The sequence below is a fragment of the Lepisma saccharinum genome, chromosome 21, assembly GCF_977018435.1.
Source record: "Lepisma saccharinum chromosome 21, izLepSacc3.1, whole genome shotgun sequence".
Classification (NCBI taxonomy): Eukaryota; Metazoa; Arthropoda; class Insecta; order Zygentoma; family Lepismatidae; genus Lepisma; species Lepisma saccharinum.
Genome location: NC_139249.1, coordinates 63,510,196 through 63,522,515, shown reverse-complemented (window position 1 = coordinate 63,522,515; position 12,320 = coordinate 63,510,196). Strand labels below are relative to the sequence as shown.

Sequence of the window (12,320 nt, the reverse complement as noted above, 5' to 3'; positions counted from 1 at the left end):
CCATTTCTTCACATTCATTTTCCCCACCTTTCAGGAAGCTTGAAAATACCCTTATGGTAGAACTCTGTTCCAGCTGCTCGCAAACACTGACACATTGCTTTTTATGTTTTCTCCATTCTCTGGTAGCGTTAGCTTCATAACTGTTCCTTCACAAAACCAGACAGATGAATGTTGGAGGGTGCAATGCCGGGACTGTGTGGAGGGTGAGGCAGAAGTTCCCACCCCATTTTTCTCCCTGGTGAGCTGAGCATTATTGTGTTGAATGATGATTTTCTTTCCAGGACATTTATCCCGCAATTTTTCAGAAATCAGAAAGCAGAACTTGTGAAGTGTTTGGATATAACAGTGAGCATTTATGGTTTCCCCAGGTTAAAGAAATTCAACCAGAATGCTCCCCTCTGCATCCCAGAAGATTGTGCCCATAACTTTGCCAGCAGAGAGCGCTCACTGTCTTTGCTTTCTTTTTTGCCGTGATTCCATGTTTAGAATATTTTACCCATCTTCTAACACTGCTAGCACCCATGCATACATCTCCATATGTACTCTGAAGTATATTGTGAATTCCAGCAGCAGGAATTCAATCACAGCATGTTGTCGAAACAAAACATCACTGTCAGCCATTTTGAAACAACTGCCTGCGCTCATGTCATCGAAGCTCATGACGTCAAACTACCTCAACTCATTCCGGAAAGTCTGTATTTTGTGGTGATTTACTTCGTTTGTGTGGTGTATTGATGAATTACGAAAAAATCAATTTTTTAAAAAATTGTTGCTCATTACTTTTAGTATGCCCCTCGTATTATTTATGTGCAATTGCAAATAAAATGTATTGGATGTGTTAAAGAAATACTTATACTATGTTCTTAAAAAATTGCTTTCTAGAAAGAGAATGCCGAACGTTTGACTTCATTCGTTAGCGCACTGAATGGAAAGGATGGATCTGGAAGTCACTTAGTTGCAGTTCCTCCAGGCCCTCATTTGTCTGATGCGCTTAGATCTTCTCCAATTATTCAGGTATTTGTTGTATTTTTGTAGTGCACTAAGCATGATGTGAGCCACTCTAACAAATATAAAAGCTCAGTTTCATAACTTTAAATAGAACAAACTATTTAACAGTAAATTGTGCTAATTCGTACATCCATAATTTGTGGTAACAGTAACATGTTAGCTGGCTTGGTGGCCCAGCATGTTAAGTGGCTGACTTTTGATCTCACATTCATGGTTCCAGGTTCAGAACCTGACCTGGGCAAGGGTGTTCTTTGTGAATGTCTTGTATCAGTTTTATGTGATCATCACTGATCCTTAGAGGCACATATTTTTGGTAAATAAAAAAGCAAAATTTCGGTACAAAAACTGAGTCAATTTCGGGTTCAAAAGCGGTAAATAAAATAAAATATCGGTGTTATAGCGGTGAAAAATTAGATGAAAGGTGGTATATAAAAAGACATTTCGGTTTCAAAATTATGAATATAATCCTAAATTTGATTTAAAAACTACACTTATTCCACAGAATTAACATTTCACTTCTAATAGCACATTTATGTAGTTATCAGAGTATTAAGCTTATTTCTGTGTAAAGGAGTCCTTTTTTGTTTCTCCAATATTAACAGCACAATTAATCAATTTTCCGGGAATTGCATAACTCTCAGGATAATTCAGACCTCCGAAGGTGTCGCGTCGGTATATAAACGGTAAATTTCGTGTTTAAGAGTTAATTTCGCTTTTTGCAGTTCATTTCGCATTATTTCGTGACAAAACATGGTCACAAAATGCATCACACACCTTTCAAAAACATGAAAAATTAACACTACAACATGTTATTTCAAATTTCGTTTTTTCATCAAAAACGAAATATGCATGCCCCTACTGATCCTCATTGTTGTGATTAGCCAAAAGTGCCAGGAAAGTGATGTGAAATAAGAAAAATACAGTAACGTGTTGAATGTTTGTTTGTATTTTTAAACTAAGGTACTCTCCTTGTCACATCATGAGGTTGTAATACTAAATTTTGCCAAGTTCTCATGGTTTCTTCAGGGGTATATCTTTTTGAAACAGGAACACATGCATGTTGGAGACTGCAGCATTAAACAAAGTTCATGTGTTTATTCACTCCTTGTCCTCCCCCAATGATGCAGTGGTAGCGTCGTTGCCTTGTAATCAAGGGGTCGTGGGTTCGATACCCGGTGGAAACACATAGTGGTTCGGATCCCACTTTAAACTGTGGGACCAGTCCCAATTAGCCTTACTGTGCATAAAGTGGACTTAAACACCAACTCAATCAATCAATCAATTTATTCACTCCTTGTAAGAAGCCAATAACTGTTTCTCTACTAGTGTTAGATCTGTAAGATTTTATATAACACCCAAAAATATATGTTTATGGCATATTTCTTTTGTCCTCCTGAAAATGTCACACATTCTAATAAATGATAACTAGGGCTTTGAACTGATACCGATTCCCACCAATATTGATACCAATACTTAATTTGTTCAAAATATTGATCAATATTGGTATTTCAATATTCTTCTCCAAATATATACGTCAATTTACCAAGAAATTTGCTTTACAATATTCAAGAATTGCATCAGAATATTAAAATAGATGTTATGCAATCACAAAATATTGTTTTTGGTCAAAATTGCTGCAAAATGAAAATAAAGTTTGAATTTTGCATAATTTCTAGGATAATTAGACTGCAAAATTGTTGTGCGTAGTTTTTGCGAACCCTGTGAAAGACCAAAATACCTCAAAAGTATCGGCTGGTATCGGTAGATGAACTTCAACTGATACTTTACAATACCAATACCTCTGGTATCACCCTACTAATAACACACATTGAAATCAATTACATGTTGTCGTCGTTACCAGTTCTAAAGTATTAATGAGTACATCGGAATTGATAAAATTTTCTGCTTCGTCACATTACTAATAACTAGCTAAAGGCTCGGAAAACAAAACTGTTAATTTAGTATATATTTAGTTTCCATATAACTGCAGTCTTTCTTAATGGTACATATTGCTTGTTCTACTTATACTCCAAAACAATAAAGTCATATTAGATAATTATGCGCTATGTCTTGAATTAGCAATGTTTTCCAACTCTTCCATTGTATTTTTGTCATGCCATATAATTGAGACAGTGGAACATTGATTTTACGTTTTTCAGAGGACCAAGCTGAAATAAACTTAAAATGCGGAGAAATGTAAGATCGAGAAAAGTTTTATAGCATTTTGCTATGTTGGGATCATGAAGATTGAATGTATAATACAGGAAAATGTAAAATCTGGGAACGTAAAATCAAGGTTTCGCTGTATTTATGAGCCACGATGGTGAAGTTGGTAGGGTGTCTGATTGCAACGCTTGAGCCCTGGTTCTATTCCCAGGGTGGGTTATCTAAGGTTGGAATTTTTGTGTCTTTGTCCCTGCTTAACTCTTTTGCTGCGCTCGTCGCATTTATGCACAGCACGCCAGGTGCCTTGCTCCGCGGAAGTCGCATTATTGCGAGTCCATACTTCCACTCGCTGCGGGTGTCGCATTTCCGCAGTACGTCACTTTTAGTAGCCTTCAGACGTCTGTTGATACTATTTGGAACTATTTGAACTTGTAGTTTTGTTTATATCGATATGATGTCGCTAATTACGCCTTCGTTTACGAGCTTTGAGTGCTCTGACATGTCAGTTTCAAATGCATGTTCGAATGTAAACAACATGGCTTTGTCAAGTCGTCAACACTTGTCTGATAATGATGTTACTCAACTGTTGAATCAGAAGGTAAATTAAGTTGTGGTGATAATAGCGACAGTTTTTATGAGACTTCAAGTGGTGACAGTGATTGTGTAGTGTCTGATGAAGAATTTGTACTGCCGTCCGTAACATCATGGAGCAGAGTGCAAAGCAGCATTGATCTAGGTGCGGGAAGTTCGACACAGGCAAGTGCTAAGTTACTTGGTGACAGTACAGTATTTAGCACACTATTTTCTTGTTTTATCAAATATTTCCCCCGCTCAGTATTTGAACACACAGCAGAACAAACTGAAGTTTTCGCCACCCAGTATCTTGATACTACTTACGAATTTCCACGCCGCTCCACCACTCTGCGTCATCCCGTGTTTTGAGAAATACCATACCATCAGGGACTACAGAATGGTTTGCCAGTGCAAGGAATGACTTTTGTAATTTCTCTATAACATATTTTGCAATGTAATTTTTTTAAATTATTCTTTCTATTTTTTTTTTTATTTTTTTTTTTTTTCCAAATTTTCAAAATTTTTCAAATTATTATACCACCAGGGACTACAGAATGGTTTTCCAGTGCAAGGAATGAATTTTGTAAGTTCTCTCTCATATATAACGCAATTTAATTGTGAAAATTATTTGTTTGTAAAAAAATATTTTTTCAAATTTAATTACGCAGCCAAGGGATATTGTGTGCCAGAGAATTCCGCAGCAAAAGAGTTAAAGTGGCTCCGGATCTCACTCAGATCAAATAAACTTGCTGGGTTATACTGATCACATTTCCTCCTAAATGCCGAGTTTGGAGATTGTGGGGAACCATATTCCCCTGTTTATGATGGATTCAGATCACAAGTTGCTTAACTCCAGTCAAGACAGTTTTGAGAAAAAGGTACATTTATATAACTTACTAAAGCGAAAGCCATTAAACTAATTCAGTTGAGGTCACGCCACCCATCCACAGTGTTGCCAATAAGGAACAATTTCAACTTTCAATAATAATTTTTAAAAAAAATGTTAGAAAATAGTACTTAATGTAAAGATATAACTCCATTAAGCCTTGTTTCCATGATTATGAAAAACTAAATATGCTGACCAAGGCAGTAATTTATTTTATTAAAAACATAAACTAACGTAACGTTTCAACCTTCTAGCAAGGTCTTCTTCAGACTCTGTATCAAGTACAAAAGTAACCAGATACAACAAGAAGGGTAATATATATACACAAACATTACTCCCTCCAGACTATTTAGAAAGTTGTTTGGAACTTTCTAGCAGATGACTTTCACTTTCCAACTCTACTTTCACCTAAAAGGCTAAACACAATTACTTCCATATAGAATGTGGTTGGACTTTTTAATCTCACGCTCTTTTCCCTTCATTTTTCTTCCTTCTCCTCTCCTCTTTTTCTCTTGTCCTTTCCACTCTTTCCAACATCTTCTTCCATTCTTTGTTTAACTTCAGTCCCCCAACTAGTGAGAAAATGGAAGGAAGCCAAGGAAATAGAGAAGAAAGGCGAAGAAGACACAATGAACTGGAATGGGGGACTGAAGTTAAACAAAGAATGGAAGAAGATGTTGGAAAGAGTGGAAAGGACAAGAGAAAAAGAGGAGAGGAGAAGGAAGAAAAATGAAGGGAAAAGAGCGTGAGATTAAAAAGTCCAACCACATTCTATATGGAAGTAATTGTGTTTAGCCTTTTAGGTGAAAGTAGAGTTGGAAAGTGAAAGTCATCTGCTAGAAAGTTCCAAACAACTTTCTAAATAGTCTGGAGGGAGTAATGTTTGTGTATATATATTACCCTTCTTGTTGTATCTGGTTACTTTTGTACTTGATACAGAGTCTGAAGAAGACCTTGCTAGAAGGTTGAAACGTTACGTTAGTTTATGTTTTTAATAAAATAAATTACTGCCTTGGTCAGCATATTTAGTTTTTCTTAATGTAAAGAACATTAATTTCAATTTTCAATAATAATTCCGAAAAAAAATATGTTAGACTTAATGTACTTAACGTAAATAACATTACAAGGTATTTTGTAAACCGAAATATTTTCTTGCCCATTCCATAAAATTCACAAGGAATTTTTTTTTTTTACTTAAAACTAAAAAATAATTGAAACAGTGACACAACAGAGTTGGGAAAAATAGTGAAACATTCTTAATGTTCATAGATGCCTACAGTATATACGTGGGTTGTAAATAAAGTAGTAGCAACACTGTCAGGAAAAGGTAATGAGACCGTGCATGTGCTATCAGGCAGTGAGCAATGTCAGTTTAGGCCCATGTTGATGTGGAGTGCCAAAAGTGGTTGGTACAGCAAGTGCTGTGATGTATGTACGACGTTGAAATAAACACCATTTTCTGTACTGCTCTAAAACATGTCACAAAAAAAGAACAGTGATTGTGGATCAAAATCCAAGTTTGATCATGGCAAAACCAGACAAGAATGTGATCAAAACTTGCATGAAGCAACAATAACGAGCCTTACCTGATGGTTGCACATGATGCAATTTTCCTCATGTTGAGGTTGTTCTCATGAATGCATTGCAACCTCCTAAAGAAATTTACTTGCCCATTTTGTAACCATCAGATACAGCTAGGTATTGCTGCTACAGGCTTCATGCAAGTGTTGCTGATATTGTTGTGCACTTTTCCCACAGGCAACCTGGATTTTTATCCACAATCAATGTTCTACCTTTGTAAACATGTTTTAGAGCAGTACAGAAAATGGTGGTCATTTCAACCTCCTACATACACCACAGCATTTGCTGTACCGACCACTTTTGGCACTCCACACATCGACATGGGCCCAAACTGACATTGCTCATTGCCTGATAGCACGTGCACAGTGTTATCACCTTTTCCTGACAGTGTTGCCACTACTTACAACCCACATATTTTATACACAAAATGTATAAGCATGTGAAGTAAAAAAGTAAATTTTCCAAGATTTGCAAAACTTTTCAGGTTATGTTATGTAAGATATCATCACTGGCTAACTCCCTATAACAGTGGTGGCAGCAGGATTGATTAATCATATAAGGGTGCTGGCGAATGTAGAATCAAATTAAGGGGGTGCGATTTTGAAAATATAGAAAACATGAAGCAAACATTTTCTAATACCAATCAGCTTTTAGTAGGTTTCTATGAAAATAAGCCAATGAAAGTGAAGACTGCTATAGCAATTGACTTAATTTTTGTGTCTTTGTGTTATTTAGTACCACTTTTCTGTCACTTTTGATCAATCACGTTGATGAGAATGAATGATTGGATCACATTGATGAATGGACACTCACAAAGAACACAAGGCTTGGACTGCAACCAGTGAACTTCAGTGGCAAGAGCAAAATTCGTCACCGAGGAGGTGTTTCATTTTTGCAAGATCTTACCACAGCCAACAAACACATGTTTTGTAATTTGAAAGAAACCAAGCTTGTTCAAGGAAGGCCAATGGTATACAATATACAACATTATATATTGCATTCCAAGAAAATTGTTATAAAATGTAAAGCAAAAACTACAAACGGGCCAGCTGAATAAACAAGAGAGGAAAGAATTCTTAACAACAATGCTGGCAAAAGAGAGACAGCAGCTTCGTAGAGACCCCTGCTACTACATCAAAGCCTCTGCCAAAGTGAAAGATGCATTTCCTTGCTTCTTTGTAATAGGCAAGATTTCAGAAAAACTTGTAAACGTTTCCAATGATTATCTATTTATTTATTTTTTAATGTCCGTTCAGCAGGCACGAACACCACCATTACTTCCACCTACTAATGTACTGTATTACACGTAGGATGCTGTTCCTCAATGTCATTATAATGAATACAAAACCAAACTACCCTTACATAATACACCAGCGAAGCTGAAGTCAACCACAAATGTACAAAGTGCTGTGTGGATTGAGCAACTAAGAAGAAGTGCTGGCAACCCTGGAGGTGGAGGACAATGAGAAGCTCTGACCTTGACTTTAATATTTTCGTGGAGAGAGCAATACTTGTTTTAGTTTGGGATGCTAAATTTTACATTGCTTTATGTAACCATTATATTTGTTGTGATATCTGAGGCAAAAGAGGATAATTGATACTGTTGCTTTTCTATGTAAGTGTGGCAATACGTTGACTTAAACTATAAAATAATCCCATTTTTATGATAAATCATAATCAGAACTACATGGAAATGGTTGTTATTCTTGCGCAGTTTGGAAAAAACATACACTCTTTAAGTGTATTTATAATAATAATAATATCGTCTTTATTGAGAGGGCGTGTTTCGGCCTCGCGGGCCGTTCTTACAACAAACCCTTAAAAAAAAAAACACATATTACAATTGACACTTTAACACTTCTTGAAAATCATTGTTGCAGTAGAAAGAATAAAAGTAAAAAATAAAAATAAAACATTCATACCTATAATGTAAAACAATTAATGTACTGAAGGTACAGACTTAAATCTAAAACCACAATTAGAATAGAATTATTACAGCTAATACTAAAACCAATACCTAATTCCTATTCATTACAGAAAAGACAAATCCAGACACTATTGTTTGGACAGTAGATGCTTCTTTAGATTTAATTTGTGTGTTCTAGGGTGAAGCTCCCCTGAGGTCAGTGGTGGGGGGAGGTCATTCCATTCTTTTATTGTGGTGACTATGAAAGAGTTTCCATAGAATGTTGTTCTGTGTACAGGAATCGTGAATTGTGTTTTTTGACGAAGATTAATTTGTTTTCCTCTCTTCCTGTACGGAGCAATTTTATCATATAAATATCTTGGTTCCTTATTGTACAGGATCCTGTACAATAACGACAATGCCAAAAATGTTCTCCTATTCTTAACATTTAACCAATTAAGTTCCTGTAAGTACGGGGAAATATGTTCTCTTCTTTTGACATTCAGTATAAATCTTATGCAACTGTTTTGAAGTTTTTGTAGCTTGTAATTTAGGGCACTGTTGATATTCATAAATACGGGGGAAGCATAATCAATTTTTGGCATTACAAGTGTGTTGACTAGATGAGTTTTCGTTTCTTTGCTTAGCATATGTTTGAATGGAAAAAGTGATTTCAGTTTGGCTATCGAGTTTTTAATTGTGTGTGTGACATGAGGACCCCAATGTAGATTCTCGTCCAATGTTATGCCAAGGTTGCGTGCTGTTTCTACTTTCTGTATTTTGGAATTATTCAGTGTAGGGAGGGGGAGTTTTAATTGTTCCAACTTTTTGAGGTTACTCGTTGTGCCTAAAGTTAAAATGTAAGACTTGGATGCATTTAATTTGAGTACATTACGTTCCGACCATTTAGATATTGAATTGAGGTCCTGTTGCAATGCTTCTAGGGCCATTGCACTGTTTCTTAATGGTGTTTGTATATATATTTGTGTGTCATCCGCATACTGGTGGTATTTGCAGTGTTTTAGTGCATCATTAAAATCTTTGATGTATAGGGAAAATAGGATAGGTCCTAGAATACTTCCTTGTGGTACTCCTTGTTTGATATCAAGCCATTTAGACATGCACGATTTATTATCATGTACTAATTTTACACATTGTTGCCTGTTCGTTAGATAAGACCGAAACCATAACAATTCTTGATTTTTTATGCCAATAGATTTCAATTTCTCTGCCAAGAGGTTGTGATTTATGGAGTCAAATGCCTTGGTGTAATCAAGGAGTACCAGGAACGAAATTTTACCATTATCCATCCCCTTGGCTATGTCATCAACAACGCTAACTAAAGTCGTTACCGTACTGTGCTGTTTTCTGAAGCCTGATTGATGTGGAGAATAGTGGTCATGCAACATCAGATGGTCTACTAATTGTTCTTTTACTATGCGTTCTATTACTTTAGACATAATTGGCAGTACGCTTATTCGTCTTAGATCTTTAACATCAAGGGAAACAGTGGTTTTCGGTACGGGCGTCACTACGGCCTTTTTCCAATCTTCGGGAAATACCCCTTGCGATAGAGAGCAGTTTAAGATGTGAGTTAGGCTCTGTAGGCAATGTGGGATGCAGAGTCTCAACATTTTTAGACTGATGCCATCATGACCCTTGGCATTGGAATGTAGTTTTTTGACCTCTTTCAACACGGTAGCCTCATTAACCTTCTTCAGTTTGAAGGTTCCGCTTGTCTGCCGTGTTTTATATGACTCGATTAATTTCTCAATCTCGGTCGTGTTTGTTTGCTGACAAGCAGAATTTACAAAAAAGTAGTTTTTTGCATCCGCATTGAGTACACTTGAAGGTAATTTTTGGTTAAACTTATTAGTAACAACTCCCTCTCGTTTTAATGTCTGCCAAAATGCTCTAGCGTTTTTAACTTTTTCATTAAGAACTCTGTCATAATGGTAGAATTTTGCGTTTCTCACGGCTTTTTTCGCACGATTTTTAAAATATTTATAAGAGAGAAGCACGTCTTGATCTCCGGTATTAACATACTTCAGGTGAAAGTAATCGCGTATTTTCCAGAATTCTTTTACTTTTTCAGATATCCAAGGGGCAGGTGGTCTTGTTACTCGAAAAGTTTTTACTGGAAAGTGTTTGTCAGCCAACGCAATAATGTTGCTGTTCAAGAGAAAAACGGCTTCGTTTACGTCGTGTTTGCTGCATATTAAGTCCCAATTAATATTTCTCGCGTCTTTGTTAAACTCACTTTCGTTAAAGTTCTTAAAGCTTCTGACTTGAACCAATTTGTTATATTTTTTGGTGCAGTTGATTCCGAACACGGCGTATGTTAGGTGATGGTCTGATATACCGGACATTATATTCTGATCGACGTGGGTCACCTTCAGGTTATCAGAGCAGATGATAACGTCGATTAAAGTCCTTGACGTTGGCGTTACCCTCGTGGGCTTTGTGAGGATTTGCTTACCGTGAGCCTCGGCAATGATGTCGTTTAAGAATCGCGTGTTGGGTTCATTTTGTTTCAGCATATTTACGTTGAGATCACCAATCGCAATGTAATGAGCATAATTCAAATGAAAATATTGCACGATATCCCCAATATCGCTTAGATGTGTATACTTAACTTTAGGAGGTTTGTATGCGACTAATATCCCGACCTTCACCTTCTGTACGGTTACCTCGACAGCTAAGGCTTCGACGTCATTATATTTTTGAATAGGCAATTCGAGTGCTTTCCATTGTAATGATTTGTGTATATATAAACAAACGCCTCCTCGAGTCCTATCGCATCTGTCATTACGGATAATATCATAATTTTCTAATGCTACCGTGTTATTCGAAATATGTGGTTTAAGCCACGTTTCGGTAATTCCTATGATCTGAAAATTTAATTTGTTTATTATGTACTTAAATTCGTCAAAAGAATTTAGCAGACCTTCCGTGTTGAAGTGACACACTTTCAGTTCTTTGGGGAATGACTCGAGGCCGTTGCTTAGCTTCTGTTTGGGGAGCGGCGTTTGACAATAGCTGATTCGGGGATGAGGGGGTGAATGTGCCTGACGGAAATAACTGTCCCTGAAGCTAAAGGGAGGGGAGAGGACTCCACTGACCTCATCACGTGGGCTATTCACGGAGCCTGGTTTCTTTCCAGTTTAGCCGAACAATAAGCACCTGGAACGTCTTGTAATATACATTTAGTTTTCCTGGCAGAAACGAGGCATTGAGTCTTACAATATTGTAACAAGGTAAACAATATCTTGTCATCCAAAATGTAATTGTATGTGGCTTATTCATCATGCTTGGAACATATAAGTAATTATGAATATACGATTTTAAAAAGAAAATATTCTACTAATAAAAATGAGTAAGATAAAAAATATGAGTAGGATACAAGAATGCAGGAAATGATTACATAGATACCTATAAATAATGATACAAATAAGCAAAACGAGAAAATACACAAAAAACAAAGGGGTATATATACTATATATATGTTAATACGCTAGGGTTGCAAAATTTGGGCAACAATGTAGATTTCAACAATGTGTGTATATAAATGAAAGAAATAATTCAAAATACAAATATGCAAGATGCAATTTAAAAATATAGAAATAGGCAATTTGACAAAATGGAAAAAGTATATGTACGTTTAAAAATCTGTGAGGAAAAATGAGGTTTCAACGCTATTTTGTGGAAATAAACGGATGTGTATATAATGTCTTGAGAAGTGAATATGATGAAAGGTTAATGATCATGAACCAGAAAACTGTAAAGGATTGTCATTGTCCGTGTAGTTTCCAAGGCACAACAGGCACATTTTACTTCATGTTCCGCAGCTCTTCCTTTGTACAGATGAAGAATCTTTGATTGTCCCTTATGACGAGGATCTTCCCGTCTCTCGTAGTGGCAGCACCAAACTTTTCTCTTGCTTCATGCAAGAGCTGCAGCTGAGCTTTGCACAAATCTTCGTGAATGGAGATCCGGGTTCCCTTCAGTTTGCTTTTGTTCCTCATAACCAGCGATTTTGTCCTGTAACTGACAAACTTCACGATTACAGGACGTGGTCTGTTGGATTTTTGACCAGTCCTATGCGAACGACAAATATCACCGTTTTGAATTGTCAATCCAAGCTGATCCTCGAAAAGTTTTATCGCTATTTTGTCGGTATCTTCATTGTCCGTTTCAGGG

At 36.5% G+C, this 12,320-nt stretch overlaps 1 protein-coding gene across 1 annotated transcript in view; it reads left to right on the top strand.

Annotated features, from left to right (window-relative positions):
- The window catches only part of Rpn10 (regulatory particle non-ATPase 10), a 75,879-nt gene that overhangs the window by 42,489 nt on the left and 21,070 nt on the right, over positions 1-12,320 (top strand). The window contains exon 5 of the mRNA XM_083142646.1: positions 883-1,014. Coding sequence (XP_082998772.1) covers positions 883-1,014 — 132 coding nt within the window. The remainder of the gene's footprint in view (positions 1-882; positions 1,015-12,320) is intronic.